Source organism: Euprymna scolopes, chromosome 17, assembly GCF_053919585.1.
Source record: "Euprymna scolopes isolate OS-2025 chromosome 17, ASM5391958v1, whole genome shotgun sequence".
Taxonomy (NCBI): Eukaryota; Metazoa; Mollusca; class Cephalopoda; order Sepiida; family Sepiolidae; genus Euprymna; species Euprymna scolopes.
Window position 1 is genome coordinate 93338279 of NC_136498.1, and position 23453 is coordinate 93361731.

The 23453-nt window shown below is 34.3% G+C and overlaps 1 protein-coding gene across 1 annotated transcript in view; it reads left to right on the forward strand.

The window, feature by feature from the left end:
* Positions 1–23453, forward strand: part of LOC145296845 (G-protein coupled receptor 157-like) — a 375495-nt gene that overhangs the window by 271491 nt on the left and 80551 nt on the right. The window contains exon 3 of the mRNA XM_080142968.1: positions 8732–8937. Coding sequence (XP_079999094.1) covers positions 8732–8937 — 206 coding nt within the window. The remainder of the gene's footprint in view (positions 1–8731; positions 8938–23453) is intronic.

Genomic DNA, 23453 nt, shown 5'->3' on the forward strand with positions numbered 1-23453 from the left:
TTTTTTTTTGCTCAGCATACACCTCCAAACACCCGGGCAACGCCGGGCACCCATTGCTAGTATATATATATATATATATATATATATATATATATATATATATATATATATATATATATACTAATAAGTAGATAGTGAAATATATATTTAGTAATTATATACATACATACACACACACACACACACACACACACACATATATATATATATATATATATATATATATATATATATATATATAATTCGACTTTATTTATTAGCATATTATTTTTTTCTAAAGTGATATGCTGATTCCTACGATTCTCTGACAAGACGATTTTTTTGTAAAATTATTAGCCTTTAAATCTCAAAATACGCCCCTAGTTTCTTATATCATTTCTTAGTTGAGGCCAGATTATATTTCCTATAGCATTCATTTGGGGTCTGTAATCGGCGAGGGTAGATTTGGAGAAGAAAATAAGCGCACAATTCAATTCATAAAGTTTTGCCACCGTTTCAATTAACTGATGGCACGCTGCTTTATTCATTCTTCCTTTGCGGCTGGTTTTAGTTACTTCTTTCTAGTTATATAACTAGTAATGGTATATAATGTTCGCTATTGTTGGCTTTTCCTTTCTCAGTATAATCGATGAAGAAAACATCTTGCGCATCTCAAAATATGAAGACAAAACTTTGTATGCTTTTCTGTGTTGTTATCGGTTTAGCTGATTGCCGATTTGACTGTAGAAGTGAAGTTGTGGATAATTCGTTATGTTAATGATGCAAACCTCTTTTTGTTGTGTTTAAATAGGTGTAAACAACACTCCGAATTGTTAACGCGTTGTTTTTTTTTATTGACAGTAAGCAAACACAGGTTTGTCATTGAGGAATATTTATGTAAAATATTGAATACACTGCTTCCTAATATCTACAACGTTATTTCATGCCACGTCTGTTTATGATCGACTAAAACTAGTTTGCGGACATTTTTATATTCTCCCAGAAAAACTGTCAAATCTGATTCACATAAAGGTTCAACATTATATGTTTTTGTACGAGCGTGTTTTACGTCGATATACTACCGTTGTTTCCGACTGTACAAGGTTCAAATAACACTTATTAAACTATTGCTTTGCCTTGCTTGAAAAGTATTTTCACATCAAAATGTTAAGACAGAATTTAAATTTTACATTTTTTAAAATATGCTCAATGGCATATTCATTTAAATAATTTTAATTTGTAGACTGAGAATCCGATTGAACTCAAATTTGAAGGTTAGTACATAAAAAAATCTCATTATTTGTTTATTAGTGTCATCTATATGTTATTCAGTGATGCTTTACATTTAATTTGCTCCTAAAGTGGTGAAAATGCCAGACAGATTTTGGACGCATTTAATATAATACGAAGGCATTCAATCTGCGCATGCGTCGATGAAAAATGCTATTTTAAAGTTAGGCGTGGTTTACTAGCGAAAGTTAAAATGAATAAGAATCAATCGTTGTGTTCAACAAGAAAATACTAGCGTGCAACAGAAATATCTCACACATTTAAAAGGTTTACAAAATGAAGCGAAAACAAGATTAATGAAAAATTAATGTTACTCTTGTTTAAATAAAGATTTATAGTTTCATTCATACTCTTGTGGTGCTACCAGACTAGGCTGTCTGAAGGTACTAGATTCCTGACCTAAAATGCACTAAACATTGATGTAATTTTTTGTTTCTTCTGTCTTTGCAAAACTCTGTCATGTTCTGCAAATCAAATTCAAAATCAACAATCTCCCTCTACAAAACATCCAAACCAAACACCATAAATTAATATTTAAAGATATAAAGAACTTGAAGCATAACATTTTTTACCAAAATGACCGTATTTTACATTTAATAACCAGAAGAGGGTTGATATTCCGTAAAACAAAACAAACAAAACAAACCAAATTATATAGTTGTTAAAATTTCACCCTTCAAATGATAGCTTTTAGTCGCTACACATTCTTGGAGACGATTTCTGAGCTTTTTTTATTGACACTTTAAGAGCTATTACAGGAACATTTAGAGTAACAATCTTACATGTTATCTACCCAGTCGCATTTATTTAGGTTTTTTTATATAAGGAAGTCAACATTTATCAAAGTCCAAAGGCCACTAAAGGATAAGGAACAATGAGTGTCAGGTAACTTATGAAACAACACCGTGATAGCTAATGGCCGAAATTGGGTACAGTTAGATTATAAAAGATGACTGCTTAACAAGGCTTGTTTATATTGAACTTGTAAATGACCATGTTATATTCAGCTAGGAAGTATCCCCCATGTATTATGTTCCACAAACAGGTAGTTCTACGAAATAAACTTTGCTCATGCCAGTTTCGTTTAGTTTTAGAAAGAGAAAGGGAGAGGAGGGGGAATTACAATGTTTGTAGTTCGCCGAGGTTTGTTGTGAATGTTTTAGAGAGAGGAGTCATAGATTAAAATCCACTCAAGCACCTGTCATGAAAGTAACGATAGTGCAAAGAAATACTTTCTGTGCAATTATTAAATAGTATGGATGGAAATCCAAGTAAGGGTAAGTGTTTTGAGTGTTCGCTCAGAAAATTCCAATGCGGAACAATGTCTGGGAACTGAAAGTTTAGGCTACCGAGTAACAAAGTTTCATAGCTTGAACACTCTCAGTATTTCGAGCGCTTTGAGAACCTATGGCTATAAAATTTGCAACCTCCAACAATATTGATTTTCTATCCATAATATCACCATTTCGATCTAACATGAATTTGAAAAGCTATCTGTGTTGCAATGACAGATTACGTTCTGGGATCAGTGCGCATTAGTACACCAATAATGCAGTACACCAATAATGCAGTACACCAATAATGCAGTGCATCAATAATGAAGTACATCAATAATACAGTGCACCAATAATGCAGTACATAAATAATGAAGTACACCAATAATGCAGTGCATCAATATTGCAATACACTAATAATGTAGTACACCAATATTGCAATACACCAATAATGCAGTATATCAATAATGCAGTGCACTTATATTCGAGTACTCCAATATTGCACGTCACAAATATTGCAGTGCACTAGTAATGCAGTACACCAATAATGCAGTGCACCAATAATGCAGTACACAAATAATGCAGTACACCAATTGTGCAGTGCACCGATGTTGCAGTACACCAATAATGCATTACACCAATTGGGCACTACACTAATATTTCAGTACACCAATAATGCAGTATACCAATATTAAAGTACACCAATAATGCAGTATACCAATAATGCAGTACACCAATAATGCAGTACACCAATATTGTAGTGCACTAATAATGCAGTACACCAATAATGCAGTACACCAATATTGTAGTGCACCAATATTGTAGTACACCAATATTGTAGTACACCAATATTGTAGTGCACCAATATTGAAGTACACCAATAATGCAGTACACCAATAATGCAGTACACCAATATTGTAGTGCACCAATATTGTAGTACACTAATATTGTAGTGCACCAATATTGTAGTACACTAATATTGTAGTACACCAATATTGTAGTGCACCAATATTGAAGTACACCAATAATGTCGTGCACCAATATTGTAGTGCACCAATCTTGTAGTGCACCAATAATGCAGTACACCAATATTGTAGTGCACCAATATTGTAGTACACCAATAATGCAGTTCACCAATATTGTAGTGCACTAATATTGTAATACACCAATAATGCAGTACACCAATATTGTAGTGCACCAATATTGTAGAACACCAATAATGCAGTACACCAATATTGTAGTACACCAATATTGTAGTACACCAATAATGCAGTACACCAATATTGTAGTACACCAATAATGCAGTTCACCAATATTGTAGTGCACCAATATTGTAGTACACCAATAATGCAGTTCACCAATAATGCAGTTCACCAATATTGTAGTACACCAATAATGCAGTTCACCAATATTGTAGTACACCAATAATGCAGTTCACCAATATTGTAGTACACCAATAATGCAGTTCACCAATATTGTAGTACACCAATAATTCAGTTCACCAATATTGTAGTACACCAATAATGCAGTGCACCAATATTGTAGTGCACCAATATTGTAGTACACCAATAATGCAGTACACCAATATTGTAGTGCACCAATAATGCAGTGCACCAATATTGTAGTACACCAATATTGTAGTACACCAATAATGCAGTTCACCAATATTGTAGTACACCAATAATGCAGTTCACCAATAATGCAGTTCACCAATATTGTAGTGCACCAATATTGTAGTACACCAATAATGCAGTGCACCAATATTGTAGTGCACCAATATAGTAGTACACCAATAATGCAGTACACCAATATTGTAGTACACCAATAATGCAGTGCACCAATATTGTAGTGCACCAATAATGCAGTGCACCAATATTGTAGTACACCAATAATGCAGTTCACCAATATTGTAGTACACCAATAATGCAGTTCACCAATATTGTAGTACACCAATAATGCAGTGCACCAATATTGTAGTGCACCAATAATGCAGTTCACCAATATTGTAGTACACCAATAATGCAGTGCACCAATATTGTAGTGCACCAATATTGTAGTACACCAATAATGCAGTGCACCAATATTGTAGTACACCAATAATGCAGTTCACCAATATTGTAGTACACCAATATTGTAGTACACCAATAATACAGTTCACCAATATTGTAGTACACCAATAATGCAGTGCACCAATATTGTAGTGCACCAATATTGTAGTACACCAATAATGCAGTACACCAATATTGTAGTACACCAATAATGCAGTTCACCAATATTGTAGTACACCAATAATGCAGTTCACCAATATTGTAGTACACCAATAATGCAGTTCACCAATATTGTAGTACACCAATAATTCAGTTCACCAATATTGTAGTACACCAATAATGCAGTGCACCAATATTGTAGTGCACCAATATTGTAGTACACCAATAATGCAGTACACCAATATTGTAGTGCACCAATAATGCAGTGCACCAATATTGTAGTACACCAATATTGTAGTACACCAATAATGCAGTTCACCAATATTGTAGTACACCAATAATGCAGTTCACCAATAATGCAGTTCACCAATATTGTAGTGCACCAATATTGTAGTACACCAATAATGCAGTGCACCAATATTGTAGTGCACCAATATAGTAGTACACCAATAATGCAGTACACCAATATTGTAGTACACCAATAATGCAGTGCACCAATATTGTAGTGCACCAATAATGCAGTGCACCAATATTGTAGTACACCAATAATGCAGTTCACCAATATTGTAGTACACCAATAATGCAGTTCACCAATATTGTAGTACACCAATAATGCAGTGCACCAATATTGTAGTGCACCAATAATGCAGTTCACCAATATTGTAGTACACCAATAATGCAGTGCACCAATATTGTAGTGCACCAATATTGTAGTACACCAATAATGCAGTGCACCAATATTGTAGTACACCAATAATGCAGTTCACCAATATTGTAGTACACCAATATTGTAGTACACCAATAATACAGTTCACCAATATTGTAGTACACCAATAATGCAGTGCACCAATATTGTAGTGCACCAATATTGTAGTACACCAATAATGCAGTACACCAATATTGTAGTACACCAATAATGCAGTGCACCAATATTGTAGTGCACCAATATTGTAGTACACCAATACTGCAGTACACCAATATTGTAGTACACCAATAATGCAGTGCACCAATATTGTAGTACACCAATATTGTAGTACACCAATAATGCAGTTCACCAATATCGTAGTGCACCAATATTGTAGTACACCAATAATGCAGTTCACCAATATTGTAGTACACCAATAATGCAGTTCACCAATATTGTAGTACACCAATAATGCAGTTCACCAATATTGTAGTACACCAATAATGCAGTTCACCAATATTGTAGTACACCAATAATTCAGTTCACCAATATTGTAGTACACCAATAATGCAGTGCACCAATATTGTAGTGCACCAATATTGTAGTACACCAATAATGCAGTACACCAATATTGTAGTGCACCAATAATGCAGTGCACCAATATTGTAGTACACCAATATTGTAGTACACCAATAATGCAGTTCACCAATATTGTAGTACACCAATAATGTAGTGCACCAATATTGTAGTGCACCAATATTGTAGTACACCAATAATGCAGTACACAATATTGTAGTACACCAATATTGTAGTGCACCAATATTGTAGTGCACCAATATTGTAGTACACCAATATTGTAGTACACCAATAATGCAGTACACCAATATTGTAGTACACCAAAAATGCAGTTCACCAATATTGTAGTGCACCAATATTGTAGTACACCAATAATGCAGTGCACCAATATTGTAGTGCACCAATAATGCAGTGCACCAATATTGTAGTGCACCAATATTGTAGTACACCAATAATGCAGTACACCAATATTTTAGTGCACCAATAATGCAGTACCCCAATATTGTAGTGCACCAATATTGTAGTACACCAATAATGCAGTGCACCAATATTGTAGTGCACCAATATTGTAGTACACCAATATTGTAGTGCACCAATATTGTAGTGCACCAATAATGCAGTACACCAATATTGTAGTGCACCAATATTGTAGTGCACCAATATTGCTACGATATGCAGAAATTTGTTATTAGTTTCCCTATTATTATAAAACATTCCGTTTGATCTCATTTTAACCTATAATTTTATCAATAGGCATTATTAAACGATATTTTAGGACATCCTGTACCAGAAAGACGTTTACACGAACAGTCCAAGAAACTATTTCACCGTCGGTTTTGATTGAATCAAAGAAGGACCGCTTTCTAAATCAGAATCCCTGAACCTTGGAATAGACTTCCAAGTAAGATAATAAACGCACCAACAACGCAAAAAGTTAAGGCTTGGTTACTTTATCCTCTTCTGTGTAAATTTCTACCAACCCTTTCTTTACATGGATGTTTTATTTTTTCTCAGATGAACTGAATTTAACAAAGCTCCTACGTCTGTCCCTATATAGTGGCACATATAAGGGAAATAATCACTAATCAAGGGAATCTTGCTTAATTAATGTTTAATGATTATATATAAAATTCAATGCAAATCTGCAATGTCTGAATTTTCAAATCGTCGATTATACCCATATTATTCTCCTCTCTCAACCCCCTTTTAAATATACCAAACAAGAATTTTGAAGACATTTATTAATTGATATCTAATAGCTGTTATTGTTTAACAAAAATCGTAATATCTACATTTTCACGAAATTTTCATAAATTATAGCCTATATTATTTGGATTATTCGGACTACTGTTCTCGTCTTGAATGTTATTTTCACAGTGTCTCAGTCGATATAACCGCCGACCTTCTTCAAGTGTATTTTGTTGAACTCTAGAATCTTTCTGTCAAATTCGGGAATCTGTACGGAATTCTGAATGGAACCCTTTATTTTATCCACGGGGGTAGCATACTCTCATTTCGTCAGCCATAACCGGGTAGAAATAAATAATTCGCAAGTGTATTTTGAGTATCGCTCTCAGTGAGGATTAAACCTTCAACCTCCACAAGAGTGTAACTAACAATTGAATTTTATCAAGTACCTTATCCCTTACATTACGGTCCTAACAAATACTATGAATTAACAATTCTCATCTAAAAAAGAAAATAAATAAGCCCACATTGCAACTATTTACGGCTTACGGCTGTGTTAAAAAATTCTAAATGATCATGTAATTAGTTTCATTAATCTTGTGCATGGAAATCTATAAAGATACACACATATCTAGCTTTATATAGATAGATATTAGTAATGTTTTTCAAAATGGTTTAAATAATAATTATATGACTAAACCGAATTAAGACAGCAGACCTATGTACTTCTAAAGATTACAAGATATTTGGCGTAAAATAGAAAAACCAAACCAAACTATTGTTATTAGGAGCCCTACGTAAATAGTGACTAAGTTAGCTAGTGTGAATTTTGATAAGAATCACATTTAGTACGTGTCACGATAACCTATCTACAAACAGGTGGCGTGAGTGAAGTGGAACTGGGCAACAGGTCAAACTCTATAGTTGAATAATCACGATATGACATTACCTCACGTTTTCGAATGAGAGAAACAAAGATTTCAAGTTAGTCTCTTCGTTACATGCCCGCAGACAAAACACGGCCCAATAATGTAGAAATTATCTAAGCGAATGTTACGATGCCTCTGTCCGTTGCGTTGCTCATTTCTTAAGTTAAGAAGGAAATATTTTTAGTTATGTAGTCTATCCCTTTCTTTTCCCATAAGTCCATTCTCTCCAGCAAAACGTTAGCGAAAATTCAGCACAAGTCTCTTTTGTCATTCATGCATGAGAAGTTATATTCGTCTAAGTCAAAGGACGAGGTGATTGATAACGTCTAGACGACCCGACTCTTTATGAAGCGGCGGTTATGAAGCGTGGCGAAGATGAAAAGAAGCAACGATGAAGAGAACAAAAAGCACGTGTAGAATGCGCACACGTATAGACACACACACACACACACACACACACACACACACACACACGTATGTATAAAGATTTTATTTGGTTTCTTGATCGCTCGTTGATGAGAACATCACAGTTTATACTGATTGATTTTAGATGAAAAATTAAAATGTGAATTGAAATGATTGATTTTCTTATTTCAATTTTAGGTTCCCTTACAATTGCCGCCATCTTGAAAAATGTGATCGCTTGTGAGGTGTGCGCTGGAAAATTGACCTCTTACCCGACATGGTGGTGGATCGTCCGTGAAAATAAACTGGAATGGATTTACCTAATTGAACGCGGCTGGGATATGCTCTGCTCGGCCATAATCCTTCTCCTCTTTATTCTGGTGGCAATTAATAGACGACGACAAGTAAGTCGATCGTTTAGACATCCAACTCTTGTTTGTTTTTTGTTTTTTTTAAGTTTCTTATTTTGTTCCAGCTGGGTATGGGACATCCTACTGGATGCCATATATTCACCCTCTCTCTCATACATTCCAAACGAGAGATCTTTTTATTATTCTAATAGTCATTTTAAGTGCAGTTGTGTTTATCTCTCTTGCACTTGGTTCACCAGGTACTTTTGCCAGATCGTTTGTTTTTTCATTAGTCCGGTTGCTGTTATAATTACTAGAATGATATAGATCTTACTAAGGTTCCAGTTTCTTTCCATGCCGTATAAAAGAGATAAGTATTTATTTCTATTTTCCTCTCATCTTTGTTTAATCCCGCATCACTGGGGATGTATAACCTGCTAAGATTACTTCTTCTTCCTTCTTTCCCTCTTTCACTATCATCAAGATATTCAACTCTTGGTTAAATTCTACTTCTGTTGTTGCAAAAAAAGAGTACGCAAAACCTCAGCTCACTACAGCAGTGTCGTCCGTCGGTACTTTCCGTAGACTCGTTTTCATGTCTGTCCCCATCTGCTCCAGTGGGCTGTTTTTATAAAAGACAGAGTCCTCCAAATTTGCATATTTGCATATGTGCGCGAAAGCACACAAGATTCTTCAAGACTGCATAAGGCCAGAGGCGCCATCTTGGACCCTTTCCAGCATCATGACGCTGCATCGGCAAAGCACACAGCGAGGCCGTTTAAGAGTTAAGCCTGCGTTCCCACAATTTTCGCCACATTCCCCCCTGATATCATCATCACAGAGACGCAAAAATTACGATATACAATGAAGCTCTATTACTTAATTGCATTGTTTAAAACAGGCTTTCTAATAGGATTTTACAGAAATAGTACAACTATGTGCATTAAAATTCTATTCTTTGCTACAATATTTTGAGTAAATTTCCTTTTTCTTACTTCTTCTTTCTTATTAAGTTATCCTGTACGTTTCCTAGTATATAATCTCCAAAATACTATTTTTCCTGCCCGCAGTATATATATATATATATATATATATATATATATATATATATATATATATATATATATATATATGCGTGTGTGTGTATGTATATGTATATATGTACATATATGTATATATATATATATATATATATATATATATATATATATATATACCCTTTTCCGGGGTCAACGGCCAACTAGCACCATGTGTGTTTGTGTGTTGGGGTGGAGAGGGCTCCCATAAGCCGTGGTGAAGGCAATCTTTCTAGGAGAAGCAAATCTTTGATTAAAAAAAACATAAAGTGGGAGACCAGTACCCTCATTAAGCTGGTCTGCAGTTTAACTTGTTGCTGGCTATCTTGCTCTTGCTTGTTGCTGAATCTCAACATTTTGAACCGATAGAGAGACTTAGCTGTCGTACAAAGCTAAGACTCTGTAACATCACCTGTGTATAGATACTCCCTAAGGCATTTGTCTATAAAAATGGTCCTGTGGCGATGGAAAAGTTATGACGCATGGAGGCTTGAAATGCTGGAAACATGTAATAATTGATCTCAATGACCGTCTTCAGTATCATGCCTGCGTGAGCGTGTGAATTCACCAGTAGGACTAAGAAAAAAAAAGTCATTTCTGGGTTCATGGACATTAAGTGTCTGAGGGAGTGGCACTCGTCTGACAAGACGTTTGCAATCATCATACCCTTCAGTCTTGAACAGACTATGGATACCCAGGAAGGGTTGTTTGTGCGTGAAATTTTTGTGGCAGGAGGTGCGCAATCTCCAACCACACCTCTCCTGAGACGAAATTGTTATATATATATATATATATATATATATATATATATATATATATATATATATATATATATATATATATGTGTGTGTGTGTGTGTGTGTGTGTGTGTGTGTGTGTGTGTGTGTGTGTGTGTGTGTCTGCAAAATATGCGACTGATACAGTTACCAGTTATCTTGCACTTGTTTCTGACTGTGGATGCTCAGAGAGTGATACATGTGTCGTACAAGCATTTATCATTAAAATCATTTTGTACAGATATCTCTTCTTTACAAGTCCTGTGGCGATAGAGCTGAATTGACGTGTACAAACCTAACAAGTTGGAAGTCACAAATTTAGACATGGGCAGCTTATCTTAACATCGCTGTTAGTTTGGAGGACAGGAACTAGTTTCGATGGGACTTTTTGCGACTGAGCAGCCCTTTTAAGGGACAGCGCTGTTCACCCAAATCATGAAAGAGGTCTAGAAAAGGTGACCTAAGAATCGTCTGTTCCTATTTTCAACTGGTCAGTATCCTGCGGCTTACAGTTGTTTATTTATGCGGGGGAAACAAAAGAAAAACAATGTGATTTATTCTAAAAAGGAAACTAAATTGAATATTGCTATCTGCAACGTAAGGATACTTCTCGCTATGAAAGAGTCGCTTAATCCAGAGCGAAGAAAAACTATTGTTGCCAGAGAATTAGCTAGATACATCGTAGATATTGCTGCTCTATCTGAAACCCGTTTTAGTGATGAAGGTGTAGGATATACGTTTTTCTGGAAAGGCAAACCCAAGGAAGTGAAAAGGGAAGGAGTTAGTTATCAAGACAAAGGTCACATCTAGTTAGAACAACCTTATGGAATTAGTAATCGAATCATGTTACTGAGGGTAACCTTTAAAAAGGTAAAACCTTTATCTTGTGATAGTTACGTCTCAACTATCTGAGTATATGCCTCTACTTTGGATAGTAGGCAGAATGTCAAAATGGGGTTTTATCAAGATCTAGGAAATTGTGTCAAAAGCAGATAGGATTTTGTTGCTTGGAGACTTTAATGCACGAGTTTGAAGCAATCACAACACCTGGGATAGCTTAGGAAAATATGGCCTTGGTAAATGATAATGGGATTCTTCTTTTGCAGTTGTGCACTGAATATAATCTTGCAGTAGGTAACACCTTGTACAAACAATAAAAGTCCATTCATAAGGTAACTTGAACACACCCTAGATTAAAATATGGTCATATTCTTGATTATGTGATCATACGCAAGTGTGATCTTCAGGATATGTAAGAGTTATGCGGAGTGCAGATTGTTACACTGATCACAATCTTGTTCGTGCCAAACTTAAGTTGTGTATAAGCATAAAAAAAAACAACATCGGAGCCAATGGAATAAAAATGCCTAAACGCATCGATCTCTCCAAGTTACAAAATAAGGAAGCATGTGAAACTCTTAGGATTTCATTTATTAATGTCATTTTTGATATTTGACTTGGGAATGATTCAAGTCTCAAGTATATAGCAAAGGAGCTGAAATTCTTGGCTTTAAGAAAAGCAAACATCGGAATTGGTTTTCTGAAAATGACTCTACAATCAGCAATCTTTTAGAAGGAGAAAAAGGCTCACTAGTTATGTTTTTGTTCTAATGGATCAACTAAAATAACTACAGAAAAAGTGTATAAAGAAGCAAAATTAGAAGTACAGCTTGAGACACGTTGAATGAAGAACAAGTGGTGGACCAAATTGTCAGCAGACATCCAGACAGATTATAACCACAAAAATTCAAAAGATATGTATTACAAAATCAGACAAGCTTTAGGACCACAGGATTATCCAACATTGGTACCTGTAAAATCTAAAGACGGTTCTGCTCTTATCAACAATGTTGAGGGGATCAACGATGGACAGAACATTTTCGAGATCTTTTTGATAATCCGTCTGAAGTAAATAATATGGCTATTGATAGTCTCCCTCAAAAGGAGGTCGTTGATGAGATGATGGCTAATCCCAGCATTGATGAGATCAAAAGAACATTAACAGAGATTAATAAAGGAAAAGCACTCGGACTTGATGAGATACCTGTTGAATTATTGTTATTTGGAGGTGTTATCGTTATCAATGCAATCCATACACTCACCCTTGCTGTTTAGCATGGTTATGCTATCCCCCAAGATTGGATTGATGCAATAGCAGGATCAAAATCTGAGTGTGGTGATTATAGAGGCATTAGCTTGCTTGAAGCAGTGGAAAAGGGTTCAGCAAAGATGGCTGCGGCATAATGGACATGATATTCTCTACGTGACAGCTAATGGAAAAATGGAGGGAGCAGCGAGTGCTTTTGCATCAAGTTTTTGTCGATCTGACAAAAGCTTTTGATACTATCAATCGCAATGCATTCTGGAAGATTTTAGGCTGTTCTACCAGTTTTGTGGTGTTGCTTCAGCAGTACACCATAATATGAAAGCCCGAGTGAACTTTAATCGATCTCTGTCTGATCCAATTTCAGTTAAAAACGTTGTGAAACAAAGTGAAAGGTGCTATACTTGCTTCTGCATTATTTTCCATATATTTCGCTGTGATGCTGGTGCATGCTTTTAACAATTGCGATATTGAAGTGAAGTTTTGGTGTCGTACATCATGTAAACTTTTTACTTTTAGACGTCTCAACGCAAAGTCAAAAACTTTCCAGAACGTTGTTCTTGAACTTTTCTATGCAGATGATGCAGACTTTGTTTCACATTCAAAAGCAGACACACACAGATGATTATGAACAAGTAAAGCTTTTAGACTTATAATCAAAAAACATATGTTTTCCCCTTCTTTATGAATGCTATATGTCGAACCAAATATCTTGGTTGATGGTAAGAAATTAAATGTCATGGACAATTTTGTTTATCTGGGTAGTACACTGAGTAAGGACTGTACGTTAGATGCTGAGATAAATCACAGATTAGCCAAAGCCAGTTCTGCTTTTGGCAAACTGGAGAAACGCGTGTGGTCAAATCGAGGAATCATATCAAAAACAAAGCTAAGTTTTTACGAAGTATGCGTTATCACTATGTTGCTGTATGGATCAGAGACTTGAACAACATATAGAAGACATCTCAAGTTATTGTAAAGGTTTCACCAAAGTTGTATTTGGATAATACTTAATATTAACTGGAGGACTCTAACGCCTGACACTGTAGACCTTGAGCGATCAAATAGTAATAATATGGAACAATTAAATAATAATAGTATTGAAATGAAAATCATTCAAAATCAGAAGCACTGGACTGGACACTTGGTTAGGATAGGGGACAAAATATTTTCTAAACAACTGTTTTATGTCAAGATAGATTTGGGTAAAAGACCAAAATATATACAAAAAAAATTGTTTAAGGATTCTCTGAAAAATAACTTAAAAATACTTGAGATGGATGTACATAACTTGAAGCCCAAGTGAAAGATCTATAATTGTGGAGAAAAACCATCAGAGAAAATTGTAAGATTTTTAAAGAGCAGCATGTAGATATTGCTGTCTTAAACCGTGTTTTAAGAAATCAGGACGAAAATATAATGCCAGAGAAATTACAACAGGAACTGGAGTGCACTGTATGTGGCAGATATCTTTTGTCAAAAGCTGGTTTTGCAAATCATCTAAGATCACACAATCAAAGAAAGGAACGCCAGTCTTATAAGGAGGCTTTTACAACACATCCGGCAACGTTAAGTTGTCATATTTGTGATCTAATAAACAAAGCTAAAAATAGCCTGACACGACGTTCGAGGATTCACAATATTATCATACGATCACCTTTACAAGTAAGAAAAGTTTTATTTCACATATGTGTACTTTCATGTAGAAATTAAGCTGGATTACAAAATTACAACGTGCACACAGACGCATAACAGTTAACTGAAGAGATGGCAAACTTCTGTCAAGAAGTAGCAATTATCATATATGTATATGTACACACACACACACACACACATATATATATATATGTATATCTATATGTACATGCATATGTATATATGCATATGTACATATGCATATATAAATAATTGTATGTATACATACGCATATGTATAAATATGTGCATATGTATATGCATATATATACTTGTATATGTATATATATGTGTATATGTATATATATAATGTATATGTATATATATACATTATATATATACATATATATGTATATATATAAGTGTATATGCATATATATGTATATGTATATATATATATGTATATGCCTATATATGTATATATATATACAGATACTTATATTTATGTATATATATGTATCTATACATATATATATATATATATATATATATATATATATATATATATATGTATATTAGTCGAGCAAGTCACTGCTCGACAAACAAAATACTTGCAGACTACTATTGCCTAATGATGGCGTAGGTACTGCTTGAAAAAACAAATTTTTTAATTTCTCGCCAAATATTTAATGAATTTCTTCGGATTACTGATAAACATAATCTCCATGTTCTTCTGTTTCATTTAAGATATTATTTTATATAATTTAATATCGATTAAAAAAGTCTTTCTTACAAATAAATTTCTTAAGAGTTTTCCAAGCGCATTTAATAACTGTCTGCTTCACTATTATTACCACTATTGCTAGAGAGAGAGAGAGGGGGGTGAAGCGAGGAAAGGTGTTAAAGATGTTATATGCGACGTTGGGAGAAATACATAACATTTAATAACTGTGTGCTGGCACTATTACTAATACTATTACTACTACTACTAGAGAGAGAGGGGGGGAGAAAAAGGGAGAGAGAGCGAGAGAGAGAGAGAGAGAGAGAGAGAGAGAGAGAGAGAGAGAGGTGAGCGATGAAAAAAGGCAAGGTGTTAAAAATGTTATATGCGACGTAGGGAGAAATACATAACATTTAATAACTGTGTGCTGGCTCTATTATTACTACTACTACTAGAGAGAGAGAGAGAGAGAGAGAGAGAGAGTAAGAGAGAGAGAGGCAGAGAGAGGCAGAGAGAAGCAAAAAGGCAATGTGTTAAAGATTTTATGTGCGACGTAGGGAGAAATCGGTGGCTAGCTGTGTGTTTGTGTGTGTGCCTTAGATTTGTAGGCGTAGGAAGAGGGTCGCTATCCGTACTGATATTTATTTATTTATTATTTTTTCACTTTTCTTTCGTTTCCTTCCCCCCCGTTCCTAGCGATATTAACACACACACACACACACACACACACACACACACATATTATACAATTTACAAAATACTAATCTTGTGTAATGTGTAAATAAAATAAAACATTGGTAAATGTTTTTTTTAACTAGAACAGACTACTAATCATTGCAATTTGGTTATGTAACGGTTTTCGGGGTCTCTGACAACGAATCTGATAATCAAACCCGCCGTAAATTTACTGTTTGCATGGTATTAACTCCTAGACCCTCGCACTATTTTGCGCCATGTTACCGTATTCGTTAACGCTACGCGTGTACAGTTGAGTTCTTATTGAAATGCGCGTAGTCACGTGACCTTTCACAAGGTTTATGAATACATGGCGGACATTTTAAATGACAGGACATATTTTCCATGAAATAAAAAAAATCATCTCATTAGTAAAATTGGGGAGGCGTTACTTACAGAAAAATGGTAAATTAAACTGCAGAAACACCTGTTAAAAGTTGTACATGTTCTATAATTTAATACCCATTTCCCTAAAAATAAAAAAAAAACTTTAAAAAACACACACACATTAGGAACGAAAAACAAAAAATGTTTTTGTAAACCGCTCGTGAAAACTTATTTTTTTGGATCAATTAAAAAACATCAAAACCTGTTATTTTGAATGTCTGCTAAAAAATTCTTCCGCGATGTGACAAGTCCTTTTACTTTTACTACGCGCGTGCACGTTCGAATGCATCATGTAAGAATAGCGAAAACGACGGCGGTGAGATGGCACAAAATAGTGCGAGGGTCCAGGGGTTAATACCATGCAAACCGTAAATTTGCGACGGGTTTGAATATCAGATTCGTTTTCAGCGATACCGAATACCTATCCAAAACCAACTTTTATTGGTCGGTGTTGGCAGGTGTTCTGTTGTAGTTAAAGTAAACATTTATCAAAGCATTAAAGATGGAGATAACGCTTCCATATGTGCGCAAAAAAAAACAAAAAACAAAAAACAAAAAAAAAAACAAGTACCTCACATATCTATATAAAAAAATAGATTTAAACTTCGTTTTTTTTTTTTTATTTACATCGAAAAAATAGTTTTTCTGCAGTTTAAAGCCCGTTTTTCTGTGAGTCTTGCTCGACACTGCCCGGCAGAAACTGCCGGGTTATACCGAATGAGCAAAGTTAAAGGTGGGAACAGAAAAAAAAAGCAGATTATTATTGCGCCAGCAAGTATAAACTCCGTAATTAAGTTGATATTTGTTTTGTGTGCGATATCCTGCTGCCTACAGAAAATACATAAGTGCACAAATTACTTATATTTTTTTTTCATTACATTTTGTCAAGAAAACTTTTTTTTGTTTGTGTTTATTTTTTTTCCTCTTTTATAGAAAAAAGGAGCCCCTTAACTTTCGGGTTAGTTTTCAAAAGTCATTATTCAAAGTAATTATTAACAGGAAAATTGATGAATATTATTTTCAAGTTTAATTAAAGTTTTACGATACCTGCAGTATTTTTTTTAAAACTTTAACAAACAAACAAAATGAAAGCAAGGCAAAATAATAATAAAAAAAAAAAATTGGTGCTTATGCACTTATGTTACCGTTATTTTTTTTAATGGTTTAAGTGCCTCTCACAATGTGTGAATTGTTTTTTAAAGGAAAATTGGTGAAAGTCAAAATTAACACTTGTGGCGATAAACAAAAAGGTTTAGCGTGTACGTACCTGTACCTCTCATGGAATGTTGTAGATCGAAACACAGTAAAATGTTATTTGGTGCTAGTGCACTTATTGATCCGTGCTATTTTTAAATAGTATTTTCAAGTTTAATTAAAATTTTACGATACCTGTTCTTATTAAATTGTTAGGTGAAAGTACATGTAAAATCCCTATCAGCTACTGTATTTATTAGCGGGAGTGGGGGGGTTCTACTTAGTGTCCATAATATATATGTGACCGGGTGACCTGGCTGGATAGGGTCAAAATTTCAGTGGCCGCGGACTTGTAACTGTCAACATTTTTCAATTTTGGTGCCGGGTGGGGGTATGGGCACAAGTCCCAAATATTTAAAAACTCTCCAAACATTGGGGTGGGCACTTAAACTATTAAAAAAAGATATTGGTAACATAAGTGCATAAGCACAAAATTTTTGTTTTGTTTTGTTTTCATTTTGTTTGTTTATTAAATCCAGCCCCCCCCCCCCCCAAAAAAAAGTAGTTTTTTTTCACCAATTTTCCTGTTAACACTCCGGCAAAAATTGTCCATCTCCTACACAAAAAACAAACAAACAAACAAAAAAAAACAGATAAAACATAGGACGGGAGGGTGCTGTATATCTATTCTGTACTTTCACCTAAAAATTTAATAAAAAAATCGTAAAACTGTAATTAAACTTGAAAATACTATTAAAGTTGCCCAATAGGGAAATATCTTTTCTCTTCCAGCTGAACAGTGCGCAAATGAAACCACTGACTGGTTCAAAACAACAATTGAAGTGCATGTTCCCACACGGAAATTCTATAGCAAGGCCCACTCTCCCCAATGATTTACTTCTACTTGTGCAGCTGCCATTGCTCAAAGGCAGCATGCGTACCGCAGATTCAACTGACATAAGTTCAGTTTAAACAGACAGAAGTACATAGACGCTAGAAGTAATTGTAAGAGACAAATAGCGACAGCTAAGCCAGAATGCACTGAAACAATCAGAAAACGCATTGAAGCACAGAAATTAAGAACCCGTGATTTTTGGAAAGTCTACAACAGCGTAGTAAATAATGGGCAGTCAATGATTATCTCACTATCAAATAATCATGAGGTTGTTTGCACGACAACCGCGAAGGTTAACCTGCTTGCCAGTAGGTTTGCCTCTAACTCCACATTGGACCCGGAACACCATTCCCTCCATGACTTTCCTTTGTAGACAGGCGCCACACTAGATGATTTGAAAATCACCCCTTCGCAGGTACAAAGTATCATAACAAACCTAGACACTTCAAAAGCACGTGGTGCGATCTCATCCTGGCTGTGCTATTAAAAAAATGCTTCACTGAGGTTGCTCCAGTTCTCTCCAAACTTTACAACAAATGCCTCAATGAATCTTGCTTTCCTGACTGCTGGAAACCCGCTTTTGTGGTACTAGTTTTCAAGAATTCTGGCGAAAGAACTGATCCATTAAATTATCGCCCTATTAGCATTCTCCCGCTTTTCGCCAAAATATTTGAGTCCTTAAATAATCAAGCTCTAGTCCATCACCTTACAGCTGCTAAACTCCTGAGCGACAATCAATATGGATTTAGGCAAGCCCGTTCAGAGCAGATATCATAACTGTAATCTCTCAACATATATACCATTCACTGGACAAAATAGGGGAAGGTAGAGTGGTAGCCCTTGATATATCTAAGGCTTTTGACAGGGTATGGCACGATGTTCTTTTAAGAAAAATTAGATCATATAGTATCACTGGAAGAATACATAATGTAATTAAATCCTTCTTAAGAGAAAAATCCAGACTGTCCTTTATGGTCGTAGATCTAAATAATAAGATATAAATGCGGGAGTACCTCAGGGGGTCTATCCTTAGACCTTTATTATTCTTGATATTCATAAATGACTTCCCTGACAAAATTGTTTCTGAGATGGGTATATTTGCTGATGACACCACATTCTATAGCAGGCACGAGGGGAAAACAAATGAACACATATCCAAGGAAATAGCAGAAACACTAGAGGATGACCTCCAATCTGTAGTGGAATGGGGACAAAAATGGAGGGTCACATTCAATGCTACCAAGACTAAGCTTGTTTACTTCAATAACTACAAGAAACCTTCTCTACCACCAATAGCAATGGCCAAGAATACATTACTCGAAAGTACTTCCTTTAAACTCCTCGGCCTACTGTTTACAGGGAACATCAATAGATACATTGAGAGCATTGTCAAGGCTGCTGCGAAGAAGGTGAGCTCTTTCTACTGCACTAGAAAACTACTTACTCCTGAAAGTATCCTGTACCTCTTTAAGGCCACCATTCGCCCATGTATGGAGTACTGTTGTCACATTTGAGCTGGTGCATCTGCTACTTGTCTCTCACGTATTGACAGGGTTCAAAAGAGAGTCACCAACCTGATAGGTCGTGAACTGTCATCTAGGCTTCAGTATCTGTCCCATCGACGAGATGTTTCATTCCTCTGCCTGTTCTATTTTAATGGTGAATTTTTTGACAAACTACAAGCACTTGTACTCCCTTGATGCCAACACTCCTGACAAACCCGACAAACAGCTAAATCCCACCCCTTCACAATAGAGATCCCTAGGTGTAAGAAAGCCTTCTACTCCAATAGTTTCTTTACCCAGAACTGCTAGACTTTGGAACTCGCTTCCGGGATTCTGCTTTCCCAACTGTACTGACATGCAGAAGTTCAAGTGTAATGTGAACAGACATCTTTCCATTCATCTCCCTTCACAATACCCCTGCAACATATGTCTCTGATAGTAGCCCCCTACTTCAAAGTGACATTGTGCCTTGTTTGGGATGAAAATTTGAATAAAAAATATATTTCTGGCCCAAATTTCAAAGTAAAATCAGCTATTCTGCACACATTGAATAAAATCGATTTTGGGCATTATACTTGCATTGTTAGAAATAATAATAACAAGTGAAATATTGTCAGTCACACCAACATTTCTAATGTCAATTTTCCTTCTGAAATGTCCAACATTGTTGGCATTTTTTTTTTTTTTTAATTATGAAGGAAATAAAAATTTGACAAAAGCAAGTCATATATCCAATCTAAATAGAAAAAAAATAGTGGTGGCTTTCTCCTTTAACATTCAACCATCACCTCGGCGTGGCATGGGGTTGTAATTGCATCCCTGCAGGCAAACAATGGCACCGTTGAATCATTATAACTCAATTGGAATAAAGGTTTTTGCTTCAACAGATAAATGTTCAATAAAATGTTTAAACGGAAAATTATTTTACTGAAACTATTGATCAATATTACACATTAAAAAAGAAGATACTAGAGTTTAAAAAAACTATTTACACTCAAACAATTCAAAAGTTTGCTCAAAACTGACTTTTTAATTCTGGAACATTGTAATGAATGTCAGTAAAATACTGAGCACTTGAAAAAGTCACTAGAACTTTCCCTACTGCAATGAAATATTTGTGTTTTCAAATAAATAGATTTATATTTGAACATTGCAATCCTCAGCGAATTAATTCTGAAATTATGAATTCGGTACTCTTGCATAATTTGACCTGAATTCTCGTGATTTCCCGTCAAGCCCGCATCGGGCGAGACCAGCAATCATCGGTGACAGCCGAGCGGCATAAGAGGCACAGACTAAGGAAAAAGCAAAACAAACCGAAAAAAAAATACAAATGCAAATTATCAAAAATAAAAAAAAACTACCTTGAAAAAAGCAAATATGTTTATTTAATTTATTTTAGTATTTATTTATTTATTTATTTATTGCAAAATATTCATCAACAGCAAGTTATTTAAAAAATGTTATCTTCAAGAAAGGTTGTTTAATCGTATAAGTGATTAGTAAGTACAAGTGTAAGTACAATTTTTTTGTTTTTCTTTAACCGTATTTTTTTCTTGTTTTTTTATTTATTTTTTTAAATTGTTTATTTAGGTGGGGGATTACAAAGAAATAGAAAAACATGTTTTTTGTTTGTTTGTTTGTTTTTTTTTTTCAAGAAATAGTGATTTTTTTTTTAATTCATTTAAAAATGCTTTTTTAAACGGTTGTTAATTGCCGGCGGAAGAACTTGAGATGAGGATATTTCATTAGGAATCTTTTACTTCGGTCGACTGTTGATCGGCCATCGACAACAAAGAGAGAGGTGATGGGGTAGAGGGGAATGGAAGGAAGCCTCCCAACCGGGTAGCTTTCGGAAATGTGATTTATGATGGAGACAAAAGGATCGTTTCCAAATTTTTGTCTCCACATAAATTCAAGTAAATATGTACCCAGAAGCTCCCGGCTGGTCCCGCATTCTTACTTGTTATGCTGTTTTGCTTCCTTCCACATCCTCTCGACGTGGTTCGTTGTTTTTCTAGCATGCACAGATTTATTTCCTTGCCTGCGTTTTTTTTTCTGTTTGGCGAGTCTGAAAATATAGTTGTTTGTCAGTTTTTCTTTGGGGGGGGGGGTTCAGTCGATTTCTTCCAATTCGAATGTCGTCTGCTTTCATTTATATATCGCTTTTTTATTGGCTAATCAAACTCCCAGAAATTGAAGTACAAAAAAAAAAACAATTTAAAAATAAATAAATCATTAAAAATAACTAATCATAAATTACAAAATTACTAAAAACATAAAAAAAAATAACTTTTTAAAGTCGAATAAGCGTTTCAACATTTGAACAACGCCCGGCTGACACTGATGATTGCCGGGCTTGATGGGAAATTACGAGAATTCGGGTCAAATTATGCAAGAGGACCATGAATTTCAATACAAAAAATATTGCATAAATTTCAATGTAAAAACAGCTATTGTGCACACTTTTATTAAAGTTTATTTTGGGCATTATACTTGAATTGTTAGGAATAATAATAATAATAATAATAATAATAATAATAAGTGGAATATTATCAGTGGCATTAATATTTAACATAATTTCAATTTTCATTCCAAAATGTCCAACAATATTGGCATTTCCTTTGAAAAATATAAAAGAAACAAATAATTGAGAAAAATCAGGTCATATATCCAATAGAAATAGAAAAATATTAGTGATGGCCTTCTCCCTTAAAATTCCACCACTACCTCATTATAGTATGGGTTTGTAACTGAATCCCCGCAGGCGAACGATGGCACTCCTATGAACCATTTACACTCAGAAATGTTTAATATTTTTTTTAAATATTCCATTATGTGATACTTTTCATGTGATCCTTAGCACGTTTTATGAATAAATATAATGATATTATTTCTATTGTTGTTAATGTTGTTGATAAATATAATTTTAAAAAGTTAGGTATTTTCTTAAAAAAGATGTCTGCCTCAACAGAAAAATGTTCAACAAGATGTTTACCTTGAAATTTATTTTACCGAACACTATTAATATTAAACTATTAAAAGTAAGATACTAGAATTAAAAAGAAATAATATTTTATTTACACTCAATCAGATGTGTCTTATGCACTAATAAAAATGTAATTGGCATTTTGTTGCACTTTTTAAGATTTTAAATATTTATAAATTTTCTCATTATAAAAAACGATTATTATATTGATTATAATTTTTTGACAGAAGAAATGAAATGAATTGCATATAAAACATTAGAAGAAAAATTTTAAATTATAAGAAAAATCTAAAATCAGTAAATTATCAATAAAATTTGTCATAATAGAAATAAGTTTATTAGATTAATTTTAATTTGTAAAAGAAAAACAACATTAAAAAAATCCAAAATCAGCGAATTTATTCAATTTTGTCATAAAAAACGATTGCTTTATTAATATTGCTAAGAAAACATGTTTTACTTCATAATCAATCATACATACATTATGTCTGTAGCATGTGAAGAAATTTTTTATAATGACAAAAATTATTAATTATTTGTCGTTTTTAATTTTT